Source organism: Mus musculus, chromosome 17 (genome assembly GCF_000001635.26).
Source record: "Mus musculus strain C57BL/6J chromosome 17, GRCm38.p6 C57BL/6J".
NCBI lineage: Eukaryota > Metazoa > Chordata > Mammalia > Rodentia > Muridae > Mus > Mus musculus.
The window spans coordinates 27,771,204-27,792,115 of NC_000083.6; the positions used below are offsets into that span (position 1 = coordinate 27,771,204).

Here is a 20,912-nt window from a genome sequence, read left to right on the forward strand (position 1 = left end):
AACACACTGCCTCAAAGGCAAGTGTTCCCTTAGTAAAATAGAAACTTTCTTCTGTAGAAATTAGTAAAGATGCATATGAATCAGAAGTTGGCCTGGTCGGCCATCATTGGAAAGAGAGGCCCATCGGTCGTGCAAACTTTATCTGCCTCAGTACAGGGGAACGCCAGGGCCAAGAAGTGGGAGTGGGGGGAGGGAGGGTATGGGGGACTTTTGGGATAGCATTGGAAATGTAAATGAAGAAAATACCTAATAAAAATAAGAAGAAGAAAAAAGAAATTAGTAAAGAAATCATGTAACTGGCCAGGATCCCAGGCAGGAGTATCAATCCGATGTTCTGGGCTAGCCTGAACTACACAGCCAGACTGTAAGAGGGGTGAAGATGAAATGATTTGCTCAGAGTCCACGGTGCTGATGCACATCCCCAACACATCACGACACACACAATGTTTAAAGCAAGTGCCTGCAGTCTGTCCAGCAAACCCAGAGCAACATTCCCAAGCTGCCAGCCTCTTTCTGCAGAAGATGGTGTGGATTCCTCTGAAAGCTGCTGTGCTTGTGATCTGAGCGGCAGATGGGAGTGCTGTGTTGCTGCTGAAGGACAGCACGAACAAGCAGGACAGAACTCCCAAAGCGAGCCTGCAGCACCTCACTAAAGCAGAGACACCAGAACAGAACGAACTAGCTTGACACTTGCAAATGAAGAAGCAGAGACAAGCAGAGACTGGCTAGAGACCAGCGACATGCTAAAAGGATCTCCAGGAATAACAACCCAGCAGCACCAACATAGAGAGTGTCCAGATTCTTTTTTTTTTTTTTTTTAGAAAATGATTTGTTTTTATTTCATGTGCATTGACGTTTTGCTTACATGTGTGTCTGTGTGAGGGTGTTGGATCCCCTGAAACTGGAGTTACAGATGGTTGTGGGCTGCCATGTGGGTGCTAGGAACTGAACCTAGGTCCTCTGCAAGGGTAGTCAATGCTCTTAGCTGCTGAGCCATCTCTCCAGCTCCTGGAGTTTGGTCTCTAAATAAAAAAGCACAAAAGCTCCCAGCAGAGGCCAGCCCTAGGGCTGGAGCATGGGAAATGTAAGACAAACCTGAGCATCAGAAAAGCTGCCCTTCAAGAACAGAGACAGAGACACGTGACAAGGCTCAAGAGTCAACCTGCAAGTGCCCTGCGGCTAAAGCTGGAATGATTATGAACAGTAAGTATTACAGCAGCAGATAACTCAATAGACATGAGACCAGACATATACAGCAATGACTAAAGATATGATGAAGAGACAACCTTGCTTGCAAAGGATTCCAGACAATGCATTCAACACACCCTTCTGAAAGGGAGAGTGTCTTCCTCTGTTGCTTTTCATCTCATGGGATTTTGTGTTTTGCTGTTGTTGTTTTGGCTTTTTATTTGGTTTGGTTGTTTTGTTTTGTTTTCTCAAGACAGGGTTTTCTCTGTGTAGCCCTGGCTGTCCTGGAACTCACTCTGTAGACCAGGCTGGCCTTGAACTCAGAAATCCACCTGCCTCAGCCTCCCGAGTGCTGGGACTAAAGGCATGTGCCACCAGTGTCCACCAGTTTGGTGTTTTGAAACAGGGCTCTCCATCTGTATCCCAGGCTTGCCCACAAGCCGTTACCTTAGCCCCACTCTCTCAGACCTAACGCTGGGTGGACATCATGTAGTAAACGGCACAGGGTGGCCAGCAGCTGTCCATGGTGAGGCTTTAGTTCCCTGGTGACTGACAGGACATAATGCTGGCTATGACTGCTCCTCCCATCTTCCAAGAGAACCTATTTGTTTCAGGCTTCAAAGAAGCTGTTCTCAATTATGGCACAACCCTAGCTTGACTAAGGCAAGAAAGGACCAACACACCAAGCAAGGCAGTACCCCTCCTCTCCATACTCTCTCTTCAGGCACAGGCCGTCCTTTGATATGCTCCTGCCTTTTTTTCACCTCACTGGCTTCATACAGGTCCATTATGGGGCACAAACTAAAGCAAACATTTTCTCCAGCTCAGTGGTGAGCAGAGACCTGGGGCTTAGCTCAGTACTAGCGTGCTGTGGGTCAGGGCTCTCCATGGCCATCTGGTTCTTGTAAAAAGGTACCCCCCCACCCCTCGCTCGCCCACTGCCATCTGCAGTGAAGGACTAAGACTCGCTCCTGGTCAGATGCACCGAAGCTGTACACCCTGGCTGTGGCTCTCCTCCCTGCCAGGGAGAACAAACATATTCTGTAATTTATCTCACAGTCTTGACACACCAAAACCCCCAAATGCACTTGACACAGCTCGACCAAACTATTTTCAGTCTAAAAATGAAGCAGTGTCTCCCTGTCAACACTCTTAAACTCTGTTAATGATGGATGCTTGGGAGCTAGGCATGGTTGAACATCCCTTAAATCCCAGCAGAGGCAAGAGGCAGGCAGTCAAGAGACCTTGAGGCCAGCCTGGTCTACAGAACAAGCTCCAGAACAGCCAGACTACACAGAAAACCCATCTTGAAAAGCCAGCCAGTCAGCCAGCCAGCCAGCCAGATGATGCTTGTCCAGGTAAGCCCTTCTACTCCTTCTACCTGCATGGCTACTATTTCATAATAGGCAACAACTTTCTTCATAATCTGTTAAGCACAGCTTATTTTTTAGAGCAGGTTCAGGTTCGTCACAAAATCAGAGAAAGTACAGACATTTCCTTCCTGGTCACAGCACTATACTGTCTGTTAACTGTCAGGTGGTGAGGCCCAACATCACCCTCAGCCACAGCCTGTGCTCCTCATTTGGTGCTACATGTTCGTATGTGCGCTGATAGCAAGTCCCTGTGCAGACTCACACTCTGCCACCTCATGGTTCCAGAGACTGGAGGTAGAAATGACAATGCTTTATCAACCTGTCCTTAGAGAGCTCCTTTCTGCGCGTCTGGATATCTTCATTCTTTGCCAGGGTATTTTGCACAGCCTGTGAAGGCTGTCTCATCACCTTGTGACATACTCTTTTCCAGATAATTTCTGGACAACTGTCTATTGCTATTTAGCCTGTTTAGGACATATGATGGAAATCAAGAGGATTAAATGAAATTCAAAGGCCTGTGACGCTGTTGTCTCTCCGAGTCTGTCAGTGAACTTAGTGTCTGAGGGATGCAGCTCTTATGGGAGTGTGTGTGCCTGTGTTGTGTGTGGGTGTCTACTGTGTTTGATGCTGCCGTGCTCCCTCTGTCTTTGTTTGGTGTCTGACACCAACTGGGGAAGTTCCCAGCTTTTACTGATTGCTTCTTTCTTCTCCCAGTAACACACACCAGTGTTTTACCTTGGGTGGCTGTCACAGTTCCTTTCTGCTTATATAACTGTGTGTATGTGTACACATGTGTTTGTGACTTTAGGCAAGGAGAAGCTAGCAGATGCCCTGGAGCTGACCTAACAGAGCTGCTGATGAGTGCCGGGAACTGAATTAGAATCCTCGGGAAGAGCAGCAAGAGGCCTTTACTGCGCTGACTCCGTCAGCCCTCGTTCTCTTTCCTCTCTGCGTTACTGTTCTGCAATGGACCTGGATGAAAAGCCTCTGGCTCAGAGATGACCTCCTCAGCCCACTGTCCTCTCCCTTATCCTGAGCCCCCACCTTTCTGCTCACATTGCTCATATGTCACTGTGCGTGCTCTCTATGTCCCTTCGTACTCACAGTATGCCTACTTTAAAAATTCCTCAGTCTGAGCCAGGCATGGTGATATATGCCTACAATCCCAACTGTACAATGATTCAGTCTCACACACAACAGGCAATGGTAGTGCATGTGTTTAATCTCAGCTCTTAGGAGGCAGAGACAGGTAAATTATCTGAGATCTGAGTTGGAGGCCAGTCTGGTCTATTGAATGAGTTCCTAGATAGCCAAGGCTACACAGAGAAACTGTGTGTGTGTGTGTGTGTGTGTGTGTGTGTGTGTGTGTGTGTATCCATCTCCCACTCACGCAGCCACTTTTCTGGTCTAGTGTTCTTGTTTCTTTGGGACGTCTGGTTGATAATCTTAGTTCCTTCACAATGTAGTGTTCTTCTGCATTTCTGCTTGCACTGCAGTCAAGAAGGCTGTGTTAAGGAGGCACAGTGAGAGGGCCGCCTCCAGCTCTGGTGACCTCTGCACGTCTGTGGAGTCCATCAGTGTTCCTCAGTGTCCCCATAAGGAAGCTAGAGCTGTAACACTGCTCATCCCAGTCCCCCTGCAGCTCAAGTCTGAAGAAGGAAGCATTTCTTTTTTAACATTTATTTATTTTTATGAATGTGAGTGCTCATCTGCATCAGAAGAGGGCATTGGAGCCCAATACAGATGGCGGTGAACACTCAAGCGCAAGGCACCATGAACCACCGCATTGCACACATCTCATAGCTCACTCCTAACTGCACAGTTCTCATCTCCAGCCTCCCCACACCGAGGACACAGAATCTCACTGCTACCTGGTAGGGCAGAAACGCTTTTCATCACCACAGATGCATGCCTAAGAGTAACAGCCCCCATGGCCTTCAGAAGCCAGCATTTACAGTAACAATACAACTGTCACTGTGTTTACACAACAATAAGAAATTCAAACAGATTTACTTGGGGAAAGGCCTTTCTAGTTTGAAATAAGACTAGAGTGAAATTGCAGTCGACGCCCTTGCTGCTCTGTGACTTGGACCTTTGACTCTCCTTGACAGAATCCCACCATGATGCCAAACAAGGAAATAACTCAATGAGAGCTCAGTCAGAGACTCCTCAAGCAGCAACTGGGATGGCGCTCACTGAGTGAGGCTGTGCCTCATAAGGACTTCTTTTAAATCCCCGAGCCAAGAAGAGACTCGAAATGCCTCCTCAGAAGCCAGTTAGACTGATGCATAGTGAGGACAGACTGCCCACAGTGAGGACAGGCTGATACCCACGGAGAGGACAGACAGACTGATGCCCACAGAGAGGACAAAGGCACCATTTCAAACTAGGTGGAGGGCAAGAGCTGACACCCATGGTCATCTGTGGCAAATAGAAAACTGAACCCTTAAAGAGTCCACTTTACTAAGAAGGGTCCAAACAGATGAGCCGACAATTGAAGTGGGGTTCCTGCACTATGCAGCCTGGGTCAGACCTGTTTTAATCACAAAAGACCTAAAATTGGCATTCCCTTAGTGGGTAGAGGGTCACTACCTTCTCTAATTCTCTCAAATCCTGTGAGGGTGGTGGTTCACCTCACAGATTCAGAGACTGAGTTGCTGGAAGGTGGTTACTGCACTCCTGAGATCAATCCGCACGTGACTCCTGCTCTTCCCTAGTCAAGGGGGGAATCACCACCATCATGCCGGGACTAATGACCAAGTACATCTATCTGTTCACTAGGCGGCAGGTACCCAGACTCTGTTACTGCTATGGTTAAGGTAGTTTAGTAATAGTTTTTATACTTTGACATTCCAGGACGAGTGCCCACAGAGACAGGGAAACACATTTGTAGCTTCAGGGGCTGCAGGGATGAAGACCGCAGTGCTGAACAAGCAGGGTCTATGGTTTCGGTGCCAAGGGGTAAGGAATAAAACCGCTATATAAGACTGTGATGTACCAAACACACTGAATCCTGTCTTCAGCTCACTTAGTGCCCTTACTTCCAAAAAGACCACCCTGATGTGGTGACATATACCCATGGGAGGATCAGGAGTTCACTGCCATCCTTAGCTACTTGGTGAGTTCAAGGCCAGCCTGGGCTAAATAAGCTTTTGTATCAATATCCCTCTCACTGCCAAAAAGGAAAAACTACTACTGATGCAGGGTATCTGATCACACCATAAACCCTGACTGTGTTATTTACTGCAAAAACCTATCTGTTGTGGTATGGCCTAGCCCTTAGTACACACCCTTCCTCCCAAACAAGGAAGATAAAGTCACTTTGTAGAAGAAAGCACCTGTGTTTGAAAGTGGTGTCTCATTGTGTGGCAGACAAAGTGATGATTTAGAGAAAGATTTGACAGAATAGGATATGCCCAACTCTCACGAAAACAGAAGAGGAGAGAGAGGCTACATAAGATCCAACAGTTCAGAGAGGAGGCAGTTTTACTGGGACAGTTATGCAGAGATGGTGCAGAGAGAGAACAAGCTAGACACAGGTGAAAACAGAATGAGCTAGAGAATGGGAAGGAGCCAGAAGATTAGAACAGATTACCAAAGTTAGTATGAGACCAAACAGAGCAATTCAGTGAGAAGCTGAAAGAAGCTAGCTTGAATTAGTTAACCTGTAGAGTTGCTTTGGGTCAGAACAGCTGAGTTGAATGCAGCCAGTCAAAGTTCAGAAAGATCTAGAAAGGGTGAGCTTATTCAGGAGTAAGTCTCAGAGGCTGAAAACATCTAGGCCTAGAGTAGATTGTACTGAGGCTAAGCTTCCAGGACTAAACTGAAATTAGCAGATGGAGGCAGTAAGCCTCTGAGACAATTACTTCAGGCAAATAAAAGTTACTTTTATATACTAACACTATATTAATATAATACTTGAATGAGCACCACTCCCATGGGCTCATTATCTGAATACCTGGTCCCCAGCTGCTGGAAGCATGGGAGCAGCATCAGGAGTGTGGCCTTGCTGGAGGAAGTATGTCACGGGTTGGGTGGAAATTTGAGGTTTCAAAACACTAATTCCCAGTGCACTTGTTCTATGATCCGTGTGTGTGTGTGTGTGTGGGGGGGGGGGGGGGAGGGGCATTGGCATGCTCCCTCCTTCCTCTCTCTCTGCTTCATGAGTGTGGATCAAGATGTAATAAGCTCCCAGCTGAAGGAGTGTAAATACAGGAACCACGCTGGCCACACCCTTATCGTCCAAGCACAGCGGAGGGAGGGTCAGTACTCAAAGTCAACCCTGACTGACTCACAGTCAAGTTCCAGGCAACAGATGACCCTCTGAAAGGCGGACACCACTGACAACACAGCTTCTCTACCAGGAGAGCATTAGAAGAAAGGGACCCACAGCAGTGATGGAATGGGGATGTGCCACCAGATCCACGGGCTGCAGGGACAGCAGGAAGAAACAGTAGCTGACACTCAGCTGACAAGTCCCAGAGTCGCTCTGCAGTCAGGAACACAAATGGCAACAGAGAAACCCCAGGCTCAGACACACTGCTGTGGTTGTGTAACCTGCAGGTTCTGTAGAGGAGGTATTAAGGTTTTCTATTAATACTAGCATTTTCTTTTAACTGTCTTGTCGTTTCAGTAACGGGAGTAGACCTCTCCTCCCACCATGTGAGTCCTGTGGGTTCAATCAGGCGCTCCAGCTTGGTGGCTAGTGGAAGCACCTTTACCTGCAGAGCCAGCCAGCCAGCCAGCCAGGCCGAGGTCAAAAACTGGAACAGCTAGGCATGGTGGCACACACTTTTAATGCAGCCCTTAGAGGCAGGTAAATCTGTGTGAGTTTGAGGTCAGCTTAGGCTACATATTGAGTTCTAAGCCAGACAGACACATGAAGAGACCCTATCTCAAAACATAACTACAACAATAACCACCCCACCTAAAACAACGAAACAATAATTGACACAGGCAGGAGGATCTGTTGAGAAGGGAGGGACTTTCTAGGGTCTTTCCTGTGACAGGCTCGCTCTCACTCTAAGCCCTGACCACACTACAGCCCAAAGGGCTTGAGGCTTGGCAGCCATCCCTTCTCCATGCTGCTTGGACTCCTTATCTAGTTACAGCTCCTGTGGAGGCACTAAGTGCTCTGTGGGTACTAGGCTCCACCACTCAGGTCTCCCTAAGGCTCACCCTAGGCAACGGACCGGACCTACTTTGAGAAGTCCATTTTCTCACCCGGGGCCACAAAGTTGATCTCCACTGGCTTCTGAAACTACTAGGAAGCAGCCAGCCCAGCCAGATCAATCCCAGGGTCCCATCCTGACCTGGCACAGCCACAGTCCCGGCTCCTATGGAGGAAGATGGGAGCCTGCCCCACCCTGTAACCTAAGCAGGCTGCAGCAAGCAAGATACCAGCAGAAGCTAGGAGTTCTTCCTTCCTTACCACATCACCACACTGAGCTGTCCTGACCCCACAGCTGTGCCTTGCACCAAGTGGAAAATAAACTCCCAGTGCTGCCCTCCACCATAGAAACTGGTACAGTGTACTAGGAGTGGGTCTGCCCTACAGTGCGCGCCATTGACCAGCCGCACAGTGACATGGCACTATGCCAAAAGAACCATATCGCATCATTTATGCATGTTTTAAACTCATTTTAACTTCACTTACTGTTTCTATGTGGGTGTGTTCATCCACCGCCTGCTTTCGAAGGTCAGAGGACAGACCACCTGTAGGGCTGGGTTCTCTTCCCATTGAGGAAGCCCAGAGCTGGGACCCAGGCTGTCAGGCTTGGTAATAAAGACCTTATTTACAGGGCATCTCACCAGCCCTTACTAAACATTTTAAAACTCTTCAAGTAAGTCTTAGGTCACATATAAGGTCTCTTTACTAAACACTTCTAATTTTGAAATATAAAAAAGAGAAACTAGCCGGGCGTGGTGGCGCACGCCTTTAATCCCAGCACTCGGGAGGCAGAGGCAGGTGGATTTCTGAGTTCAAGGCCAGCCTTGTCTACAAAGTGAGTTCCAGGACAGCCAGGGATACACAGAGAAACCCTGTCTCGAAAAACCAAAAAAAAAAAAAAAAAAAAAAAAAAGAGAGAAACTACAAAAGGAAAAACTGGTTTAATGCCATTATACCAACGCCTGACTCAAGCCTTCTACACCATGTCAAAATAAAGGGCAAGTAAGACTCCCCAGGAAGGCAGATAAGGAAGCGGGCAGAACCCACAGGCTCCAGGCAGCAGGCTCACCATTCATTCCCTCTGCACAGGAGGAAGCACAAGCTCTTTCAAGACAAAAGAAAAAGAAAAGAAAAGGGGGGGGGGGGACTAGATGAGAAAGCTCAGGACAGAGCAGAGATGGGTGGATAGGTGTACATTCATCTCTGTGCCTTTGAGGCCAGCTGTCTACACAGGGAGTTACAGGACAGCCAGAACTACAAGAGGCCCTGCCTCAAAAAAACAAAAAACAAAAACAAAACAAAACAAAAAACCCTCCAAATCCCAACCCCCAAAAAAGACAGAGCAGAGAATGAACTGATTTCTAATAGAAGTCTTTTGCACTGTCAGGGAAACCCACAAAAGCACTATGTGGTGGGTGTTGGCCACCATTACAGGGAAGACTGCAAGCTGCCTTAGCTGAGTGATCCCACTTCTAACCTCTAGGCTAGCAGAGGTCTCTAAACCTAAGGTGACAGTCACAGCCTAAGCAGCAACTCAGGACTATACGCTGCATGGAAGACTCAAGCTCTCACACTAAGCTCCGAGCCTCACGCACTGACTTGATGAGAGGCACCCAAGAGCACAAGCATGCACTGCTTTGAGCAGGCCTAAGGAGTGACAGCCTACAGAACCCGATCTGGGATGAGAGCACAGAAGGTATTTAAGAATTCTCACTGTGAAATAATCTACCAACAGTTTGCATGCATTTAAATTTGAATTTTTACTTCCTGTCTTGTACCACTTCATAAGCTGAGGAAGTATGGTGCATCAATGTGTTCATTTAGCAGGGTGGATAACTGCCCATGAGTCAAGGCAGCTGGGTTTACACAGTGAGTTCCAGGACAGCCAGGGCTACACAGTGAGACCCTACCTCAACAAACAGAACAGAACCAATAGCTCCTCAGCTAAAAGGAAGCCACCACTACCTTAAATCCAGAACCTTGGACTGTAGTGATGCACAAGATACTTCTGCTAGAACAGGGGTATGCTATTTTAAAATTACATCCTGGGGGTGGGGTGGGGTACACTTTTAATCTCAGTACTTGAAAGGCAGCAGCAGATTGGTTGATCTCTGTGAGTGTGAAGCCAACTTGGACTACGTAGTGAGTTTCAGGGAAAGTTCAGAGTACATAACAAACACAGAAACCCTGTTTAAAAAACAAACAAACAAACCCTCAGACCTTTGTGCCTTCCCCCAGTCCTTGTGGATGGGGACTGTGGTGTTAGAGAAAGCAAGCACTGAGACAAAGGTCCAGCTGACATCATGCAGTGAGGGGCCCAGCCAGGACAGTCAGGCTTTCGATGATTCAAACTTAGACACACAAGTACGTTGCTAGTCACCGCCCACAGAGATGACCACTGCTTCATACAACTTGTCTTTCACACTGGTGAGGTCAGAGCACACCACCTGCATTTCAGAGATTTCTCTGAAAAAATGCAGTGGTTTCTTTCTTTTTTGTTATTGTTAATCTTAGTATACCTTAAATATTTTTAAAACTGTGATCTAATTACACCCTTTCCTCCCCTACTCTCTGAAGCACAGCCATTTCACACACTGCCTCTGACTTACATCTAGGCAGATATAACCACCTGGTGAAGCATGCCCGATGCAGGCTTCCTTGTCTGAAACTGAAACAGCCAGTCTCAGAAAAAAGACTTAAAGATTTTAAATTTCATTTACAACTTTGTGTCCCTTCTAAAACACTTTTTTCAGACAAGTCCCCCAGTTTAGTGCAGCATCTCTACCAAAACAAAAATGTTTTCAAGGGTTGCTCCTGAACACTGAACATCTTATGGGAAGATGTCTAGAGAACACTAAAGGAATTTTTATGGTGAAGAGACAGCTTAGAGGTAAAAGCACTGGGTATGGTCCCAGCACCCACACGGCGGCTCACAAGCATCTGTTCCTCCAGCTCTATGGAGATCTGATGCCCTCTCCTGGCCTCTCAGAGCACCAGGCACACGTGCAGTGCAGGTAAAAACACTCATGTACATAAAAAAATAAAAATAAAAATCTAAGGTGGGGGTGGGGTAGGAGAGTAAACATCTTTAATTCCAGCATTCAGAAGAGAAAAGGCAGGTGGATCTCTGTGAGTTCAAGGCCAGTCTGGACTACAGAATGAGTTCCAGGACAGCCAAGGCTATGTATGAAGGCTGTGTCACAAAAAACAACCAATCAACCAAATAAACAAAAAGGTATTTTTCCAAAAAGAACTAAAATAACTATACTTATTTAATGTATGCATGTGATGCACACATGCCACAGTACCCCAGTATGTATGTGGCAGTCAAAGGACTCCTTAGAGGAGCTGGTCCTTCCTTCACAAATGTGGATTCTGGGTATAGAAATCAACTCACCGCTGCAGGCTCTTTGAACACTGAACCATCTCACTGACTCAAAAAGACAGATGTCCTAAAGGAGGAGTTAACACATAAAAAGAAGCCTAGGCTGGTGGCCCACACATTAATCCTGTCATGACCAACCTCACCTTCTGAATATTAAGGAAAATACACCGTTCCTCCCCCGAGCTGCTTTGTCAGAGGAACAAGACAAGTGTATCTTATATATACTTGTATATACACTTACACTTACATCAATTTATTCTCATCTCAAAACAATGATATTCGTTTTAAAACTTTACTAAGCTGCAGTGTATGTGTGAGCAGTGCAAGAACAAAATAAAATAAGAACCCAGAATACAGCCAGGGTGATGACACACACCTCTCACCGTAGCACCTGGAAGGTACAAGCAGGAACGATCACTATAAGCCAAGGCCAGCCTGAGCTATAAATACAAAGAGGTCCAGACCAGCCTGGGCTACACTGAAAAAATCCTGTTTCAAAACAAAACAAAATTTAAAAAGAGATAAATAAAAACGCTACTGAGAGAGGCATGGGGAGCAAGCACATCTGTAGTCCTAGCACTTGGTGGTTGGAGGCAGGAGGATCTGAGTTAGTGCTGGAGCTGGGGAGATGGCGCAGTGGGGAAGAGAATACATCGCTGCTGCAGAGGATTTGGGTTTAGTTCTCAGCATCCACACTTAAACTCACAGCCATCTGTAACTCCAGCTCCAGGGAAGGTGATGCCTCTTTCTAACCTCCAAGAATGCTCTTACATTCACATGGTGTGGACTCACACAGAGGCATACATACCTACACATGAAATTAAGTATTTTTTTAAAAATACTGGGTTATATGCAGAGCTATAATAGTCTGAGCTACATATATATTACAACTCTACATATAACCCAGGCTGGTAGTAAGCTCTTTTTAAAAAAATAATTTCATGTGTAGGTATGAATGCCCCTCCTCCCCAACAACCTAACTACAGAGAGAGAGGTTTGTGAAGAGCTGAGGACGTGGCTCACAAGAAACCCTGGGTTTCGTGGTGGCGTGGTGGCGCACGCCTTTAATCCCAGCACTTGGGAGGCAGAGGCAAGCGGATTTCTGAGTTTGAGGCCAGCCTGGTCTACAGAGTGAGTTCCAGGACAGCCAGGGCTATACATACAGAGAAACCCTATCTCGAAAAACAAAAAAACAAACAAACAAACAAACAAACAAAACCAAAACAAAACAAAAAAAAAGAAACCCTGGATTTTATCTGCAGTGCAGGGAAAGGAGAATGGGAGCAGGCAGGGAACAGAGAGATGAAAAGCTGAGGCTGAGCCAGAGGCGGCGACACCATGTGCTTGTAACCAGAGCCCCTGTGAGCTGGAGGCAGAAGGTTAGAAGGTTACTGGTGACTCTTAGCTCCACAGTGAACTCAGAATAGCCTGGGCTACACCACACCTGTCTCAAAGGGGAGGGTGCTGGAGCCAGGGCTCATACCATCTGTAACTTGGTCCCAGGGATCCAGCGCCCTCTCTGGTCTCTGAAGTCACTGCATGCTGGTGGTGTACAAGCATTCAGACAAACACCATCCACAAAACGACTTAAGAGAGGAACTGAAAGGAAGCAGAGGATTTTCTTGGGCAGGAAGGAGAGTAGGAAGAGGGGAGGGAACGATGGTGTTAGGCCATGAGGAGAGGAGAAGTCTGCTGGAAAGAAAGGTTTCAGACAGTGAAGACAGAAGGGAGCCAGGACACAGAGACTGACGTGGGGGTGGCCAGACTGTCAGGAATCTGACTCCAACACAGGAGGCCCAGGCAGAGCAATGATGTAATGTAAGCACTGTAAAACACTCTTTCTACTATGAAATCTTTCAGACTGCAAAAATATCTGGTTTCTATGGGCTGAATATGAGAACATTACTTCTAGGACCAGTTAAGAACTCCCCGGAGGGCTCAGGACATAGTGGGAGCACCAGGAACTGGCTTGTGACTAAGGAGAGGACAAATGACCAGTTCAGGGTTGGCACAGTTATCAAGGGAGGTTGTTTGTGGGGAGCTATTTTTTTTTTTTAATATATAGAAAAATTCAGCTTATTCTACTTCTTTGGGAAACCACCAAATGGCGGGTGATGCTGGTGCAGCGAGAGGGCCTGGAGGACCTGGGGGCCCAGGATTAGGAGGCCAAGGCTGTGTCCTTGGTCAAGGCCTCGGGGCTCGTGGAAGTAAAGCTGAAGACAAGGAGTGGATCCCTGTCACCAAGCTTGGCCTCCTGGTTAAGGACATGAGGATCAAATCCTTGGAGGAGATCTACCTGCTCTCCCTGCCCATTAAGGAGTCTGAGATCATTGACTTTTTCCTAGCTATATCCCTAAAGGATGAAGTTCTGAAAATCACGACAGTGCAGAAGCAGACTCGAGCTCACCAGCGGACCAGGTTCAAGGCATTTGTCGTTATTGGGGACTACAATGGTCACACTGGTCTTGGTGTTAAGTGCTCTAAGGAGGTTGCCACTGCCACCCGAGGGGGGCCATCATCTTGGCCAAGCTTTCCATTGTCCCTGTGCAGAGAGGCTACTGGGGGAACAAGATTGGCAAGCCCCACACTGTTACATGCAAGGTGACAGGCCACTGTGGCTCTGTGCTGGTGCGTCTCATCCCTGCCCCCAGAGGCACTGGCATTGTCTCTGCTCCTGTGCCAAGAAGCTACTGATGGCCAGTATAGATGACTGCTACACTTCAGCCAGAGGCTGCACTGCCACCCTGGGCAACTTTGCCAAGGCCACCTTTGATGCCATCCAAGACTTACAGCTACCTGACCCCCACCTCTAGAAAGAGACTGTCTTCACCAAGTCTCCTTATCAGGAATTCACGGATCATCTTGTGAAAACCCACACCAGAGTCTCTGTTCAGAGGACCCAGGCTCCAGTTGTGGCTACCACATAAGGGTTTTTATACAAGAAAAATAAACAAATTAAGTCTGCTAAAAAAAAAAAGAAAAAAGAAAAATGTAAAGTCCCAACCTACAGAACACCCAGGTGTTCTGCCCATACTCAGTTAAAACAAAGAGTTGGAGCTCTGAAACAGGCCACGGCCACAGAGGGTAGTCTGCACATACCCTGTGCAGACAACCTGGAGGGCAAGCTTCTAGTGCCTCATTACGATGAGGTCAGCAGGCCCAGTGAAACTTGTAGAATGCAAAGGTGTGGCACTGTTTAAAAAGTGAGGCAAAGGGCTGGAGAGATGGCACTGGATGCTCTTCGAGGTCCTGAGTTCAATTCCCAGCAACCACATAGTGGCTCACAACCATCTGTAATGGGATCTGATGCCCTCTTCTGGTGTGTCTGAAGACAGCTACAGTGTACTCACATACATAAAATAAATAATTCAAAGTGAGACAATAATTGGAGGGAAGAGGTACTGGCAGTTGGAAGACAGCCATTCTGTGCTTCATCTCCACAACTTCATGTCCAGGGTTGCTCATGAAAAGCCTGCAGCCAGGATTCCGACAGCACCTATGGACTACCCACTGAGGCCAGCCCCCAGGAAAGGACTGTTTACAATGCAAGCACACCTCACACAGGCCACTACAGCTTACATTTCTAACATAAAAGGCAGTGCGCTAGACTGGACGTCAAGACATTTACCTGCACGGCTAGGAAGGCCACACTGTCACTGCATTGTACGCAATGGCTTCGTGAGGAAAGCCACAGAGCTAAGGAGGTGCTGTCCGAACCCCTTTGCCCTGGCCATCATGAGGACACACTCACCTCCATAGTAGAGTCCAGTAGCAGTGCACATCCGCCACTGTCCCTGGTACATGCCTGCTCTGCTGGGACTGCACATCTGGACGCTGACGTCTGCGATCTCTTGGGGCTCTAGTGATCTCACCATCACCATGTTCACATGTCCAAACTGGTCTCCCCCGACATATTTAAGACAAACCCCTGGAGGCCAGGCCTCTGCTCCTAAGTTCAAACAAAAAAAGAAAAGAAATAAAACTGTTAGGCAATCAGTCGTGCTGTACTCCAGTTTCTCTTCAAATTGTGGAAAGGGTCTCTTCATATACATATGAATAATACTAATACTGTCTCGGGTCACTCAGCACAGAGAACTGTGAGGTGGGAGAAATGGTTCCGTGGGTAACATACTGCAAAAGCCAGATGAAGTCAACTTAACCCCTGGAGCTCACGTAACACAAGGAAATCAATTCCCTCACGCTGGCTGTCCTTGTGTACATTCACAACTCCTGTGCACGTGAGTGTGCGCACGTACACACTTTAAATGTTTTTAAAAGAGGAATTGTGGGGGAAAAAAAAAAATCAACCTGTGACCAACAGCCTGCCTTTATAACTTAGCAAATGTCCTAGGCAAAATCATTCCTTAAGCTCTATGTCAGGTGGCCATGCGCACTCATATAAAGCCCAAGAATACCCACGGAGAGGAAGGCCAGGTCCACACCTAGGAGACTGCTTTCCTACCAAAAGGAAACAAAACATGTGGCCACTTTCACTGGAATTTTCCCCCCACTTTGGTTTTCTTAAGACAGGGTTTCTCAGCCGGGCATGGTGGCGCACGCCTTTAATCCCAGCACTCGGGAGGCAGAGGCAGGCGGATTTCTGAGTTCGAGGCCAGCCTGGTCTACAGAGTGAGTTCCAGGACAGCCAGGGCTACACAGAGAAACCCTGTCTCGAAAACAAAACAAAACAAACAAAAAAAAAAACAAAAAAAACAAAAAGACAGGGTTTCTCTGTGTAGCCCGGGCCTCTGTTAGAATGTGTTATGTACATGCACAGGCACCCACCCACAAACACTTATGCACGCTTACGCAAATATGCATACACAGAGACATGCATAGACACATGCATCTACAGCAAACACTTGACAACATTAATATAAAAGGCCAGATGTAGTACCATGTGCTGGTAATATTAGTCACAGGTAGTGTGGATCCCTGGACCCTGTCGGCCGGCCAGTCAGCCTAGCCTACCTGGCAGGTCACACTCAGTAAAGGGTTGTCTCCAAAAAACAGCAGACAATACAATGAGGCTGCCCTCTGGCTTACAGGCACACCCCGTTCATGTTGCCCGATTTAATACTTTTCTTCTGAGATCCTTAGTTATAAAATACGCAGGGGCTCATTGACTGCTTAGGTCTCAGGTTCAAACAGTGAGTGGAAACCACACAGCTTGAGTGCTCTCTCTCTCTCTTTTTTTTCCGAGACAGCGTTTCTCTGTGTAGCCCTGGCTGTCCTGGAACTCACTCTGTAGACCAGGCTGGCCTCGAACTCAGAAATCCGCCTGCCTCTGCCTCCCAAGTGCTGGGAATAAAGGCGTGCGCCACCACCACCTGGCAGAATGAACCTTGGTCCCAGGAGTAGCAGCATCAGCCAGGCACTAATGCAAAGGATGGGCATGGCCACACAGAGGCTTCGGGGGCCATGCTTCTCATATGGCTTTTGTTTAAATGTAAACCAAAATGGGACATCTATGTGCTGACCAGTCAAGTGCTGTAAAGTCAAGTCCTGTAAACTATCTCCAACATGCACTCAATGGTACTGTCTCTTTAATTTTATTAAGATCTGTGATTTTTATTTTTTGGAGACAAGGTTTCTCTGTGTAGCCCCGGCTGTCCTAGAACTTGCTCTGTAGACCAAGCTGGCCTTAGACTGAGAAACCCTCTGCCTCTAGAGTGCTGGGACCCATGCCCAACTAAGGTGCTCCCTCTTTTAAAAGGGGCTCACACCTACCATCCCAGCCATGAGATAAACGAGATCAACGAGACAGGAGGCTTGCTGCCGAGACTAGGGCAAGCCTGAGGGACACTGAGTTAAACAGGGTGGCGTGGGGAGATGCTCAGCAGTTAAGGAGGAGCAAGCTCTCTCCCAGCACCACAGAGCAGCTACCAGCTTTTAACTCTAGCTTGACGGATCTTTATTCCCACCTCCTTGGGCTCAAGAACAAACCCACACTAAGACACACATCTATGCATAATCTAAAAATTAAAATAAAACATTTAAACATAAAAAGAAACAACAACAAAATACCAATAATTTCTGCACAGGCCCTCCAGAAGCTGAGTTAAAAAAAGATTGCTGAACCCCAGGAGTTCAGGGCCAATCTAGGCAGAGTATTAAAACAAAAAAACCGGCTGGGCAGTGGTGGCGCACGCCTTTAATCCCAGCACTTGGGAGGCAGATTTCTGAGTTCGAGGCCAGCCTGGTCTACAGAGTGAGTTCCAGGACAGCCAGAGCTACATAGAGAAACCCTCGAAAACAAAAACAAAAACACCCACAAAGATTGCCAGCCAATTGCTGCCTTAACAGTCTAAAGGGCAGCCAGGGCTGGCAGAGGTAGCTGGGACACTGAAATCACACAGCAATGCTGTTTCTCCACTGGAAGCCTGGCACAGCTTACTGTAGGTCAAGAAAACAGTGGGTGACATGAAGTGTCTTAGAAATGTCAGTCTCACTAAAGACCAAGACTCAAGGGGAAAAAGGTGCAGTTTTACAGTCAATCTCCCCCTCCCCCCCTCTCTCACACACAAACCCTGTAACAAGGCAATATCTGTTAGCACATGTCAGCAGGTCTGTTTTGAACTTCTAAGAAAATATGGTTAGCCAAGGCTACAAATGAGACTTGACTGCCTTGGGCAGACAAGCCTAAATGGCTGAGAGCCAGGGTCCCAGCTATGCACAGAACAGTGTACTACTAAACTACAGGGAAATATGAAGGAGTAAACATCCAGGGATCCTGCCTAGGGTGTCTCTCCTCTGGACATTCCTGCTAACCGTGCCTGTTTGATGTGCCACATGAAGCAGCTCTTGAAGAAAGAAATAGAGGTGCCCGCCCCTCATGAGAGTCTAAAAGGACCCCAAATCAGGTCTCACGACACACTGGATAGATCTTTCTGGAACACAGAGACTACTCAGGAGCTTTATGACCTTGGAAACTAAGGTCCACGCTCGCTTAAGGGGACAGTGCTCTGTTGTCACAAAACAAACCAATAAAGCAGCCAACCACCACCTTGCCACCCCACCCTCCCACCACCATCCCGCCACCCCATCATCCCACCAACGGCAATCTTGAGACAACAACATCAGAAAAATCAAAACAAAGCCATCCAGTAGCTTTAGAAAGGTTGGACATGACCACGCGTCTGAGGCTACAGGTGCCTGGAACACATGCATGTCTGTAGAGATCTCGTGTGTGTGTGTGTGTGTGTGTGTGTGTGTGTGTGTGTGTGTGTGTGTGCGTGTGCGTGCGCGTGCGCGCAGCCCCGTCAATAATATGCTCACTGTCCTGTAAGTTTAGGCAGGAACTAGAAGGTGGGATGCTGGTAGAAAGAAAGGATTCTGGGAGACTCAAGTGAGGGAAGACTCGCCCTGGGCCATGAGGGAAGACAGATGCATTAGAGTGGAGCAGAGGTAACCAGCCTATCAGAGTGGAGCAGAGGTAACCAGCCGTGAGGCAGAGCAGCGAATGAACAGGATATTAAGCTATGAGCTAGACGGAGAACAAGCCAATGCTATGGCCACAGGTTTTTTAAGTATAAATCCTAGTTATCTTGGTTATCTTGGGACCAAGAGCACAGCTTACAGTAAATGCCCCACAAAATGTCAGTGCAGAAGACAAACCTCCCATGGAGGGCTCCCAATAACCCTGGCCTGTGGTGGCAGCTTCATGGAGACAGACCTCCCACACCTAACACCATGCTACAATGTGATGCATGAACGCAGGAAATACCTTCTCTGGGAAGAAGGAGAGCGAGCTTCCTATTTTAATGACTGAAGGAAGAGAGCGGAGGTGGGAGGGGTTCAGGTGAGCACAGACCAATCTCAATTCCAGTTCCACACGACACCAAATCTTAGCAGGGGAAGACAGGGAACACTTACTCAACTTCCTTTCCAAAGGCTAGTTTCATTTTCATTTCCATGAAGTTCAAAAATACTAATGTCTGTGAGCATGCTCAAGCCACCCTCAAGGGAAAATCACACTGTGCAACATCCAAGAAAAAGTAGTGACAAGTGTGGCTTAGCGCTGTGTGAGAAACTAAGACACTGTGAGGTGGTGACAGAGACAGTGTGCCTACTTTCTGTGTGTGTGTGTGTGTGTGTGTGTGTGTGTGTGTGTGTGTGTGTTGGTGGGGACTGAACCCAGGCCTTGTGTGTGCATCTATCAGCCAAGCTACTTCTCACATCTTTACAGAGAAGATTCTACAGCAAAAAGATCTCAATCCTGGAAGTACGCACCTTCATAGCTAAATGTCAAGGGGATGATTTTAAAGTATATTACAGTTAAGCTCTCCAGGGGAGTTCCTGGGACAGCTACACGCAGTTTGCGCATCTCACCTGCTATGTATTAGTCTTAGCTTGCTCAGTGAGCACTCTTCTCCAAAGCAGTCAGACTGGAAGTGGCTGATGCCGACCCTACTTCTACACTATAAGGCAGAGGCCTTATGTGATGCTGGGGAGCCAGCACACAGCCATGCCCTGTACTGACTTCCCCTACTCAGCTCCTGGTCACATGCACAGAGTCAGGGTGCAGGCTAGAGCTACATGGTGCTGGCTTCAACCTTACAAGAATGGCATCTGTTTGTGCATGGAACCTGAAGGGTAAAATCTGAAGCAACTGGAATTCAGTCCCAAGAACTGCTTTCCACACACACAAGTACTGGGTTCCAACAGCAACACGCTCCCCACATCTGCAGAGCTATCTACTGAGTAAATGCTAGACCAGGGGCTTTATAGAAAGCACAACAGCTACTCTACAAGTGAGGTTTGCTGCTGTCTGGGGACACTGTCCCTGCCTGCCTCTCCTCCTCCTCTTTCTCTAGTTTAGGCTAGACAGACATTCAACACCCACCACCTTCATTTCCCACATACTGGGATTCCAAGCACATTCAGCTTCCTTGGCCTCGTGACTACAGCCTTGTGGCAGGCTGTGGTGGCACATGTCTATCCTGGTGGCATTGTCCATCATCCAGACTGAGGAGGCCTCATGAGGTAGGAAGATGGCATACTTGAAGCTAGTCTGGCTATAGAGTGAGAATTTGACCCAAAACAAATATAAATACTCCATATAAATAGCTGAATAGGCAAACTCTGAGCTGTAGCCAGGCAGGGCTATATAGTAAGACTTTGTCTCAAAACAAACAAATGGAGGGTGAGATGGCCAAGTGGATAAAGATGCCTGACCCAAGCCTGAAAACTGAGTTCAATCCCCAGGACCCATGGGATGAATGGAGATGATGTAGCACTCAGGCATCTACAATATAAAAGAAATAACATAAAAACATGTACTTCTGAGTTTGAGGCCAGTCTGGTCTACAGAGTGAGATCCAGGACAGCCAGGGCTATACAGAGAAACCATCTCGAAAAACAACAACAACAAAAATGTACTTAAGAGACTGGAAAGAGGCTCAAAGGTTAAGAGCTCTGGCCACTCTTCCAGAGGACCAAGGTTCACTGCCAGCAGCCACATGGCAGCTCACAGCTGTTTCTAACTCCAGCTTCAGAGGACGACTCCCTCTTCTAAACTCCTTCAGCATCAAGCATGCATGTGTTGCTATCAAAATATCTGTACATATAAATTAATAAAATATGTATTTATTTTTAAAAATACTAAAGAACTCACAGAACTATCAGTTTTCCTCCTGTAACTATGTAAGGCACTGGCATAACCTTAAAATAAGCCATAGTTTTTCAAAATCAAAATAATTTCAGAAGATAGCATGGTAGCATATGGTTAAAATTTCAGCACTTGTGAGGTAGAACAAGAAGATCTCAGAATCCCCACCTCAAAAAATTGAAACTG

At 47.3% G+C, this 20,912-nt stretch overlaps 1 protein-coding gene and 1 pseudogene across 3 annotated transcripts in view; one reads left to right on the forward strand and one right to left on the reverse strand.

Moving 5' to 3' along the window:
• Ilrun (inflammation and lipid regulator with UBA-like and NBR1-like domains) overlaps window positions 1-20,912 on the reverse strand; it is a 69,311-nt gene that overhangs the window by 19,972 nt on the left and 28,427 nt on the right. For all 3 annotated transcript variants that reach the window (NM_001271511.1, NM_001044719.2, NM_001033279.3), the window contains exon 3: window positions 14,868-15,065. In NM_001271511.1, the coding sequence (NP_001258440.1) occupies window positions 14,868-15,065 (198 nt within the window). The remainder of the gene's footprint in view (window positions 1-14,867; window positions 15,066-20,912) is intronic.
• On the forward strand, window positions 13,196-14,082 carry Rps2-ps9 (ribosomal protein S2, pseudogene 9; annotated as a pseudogene).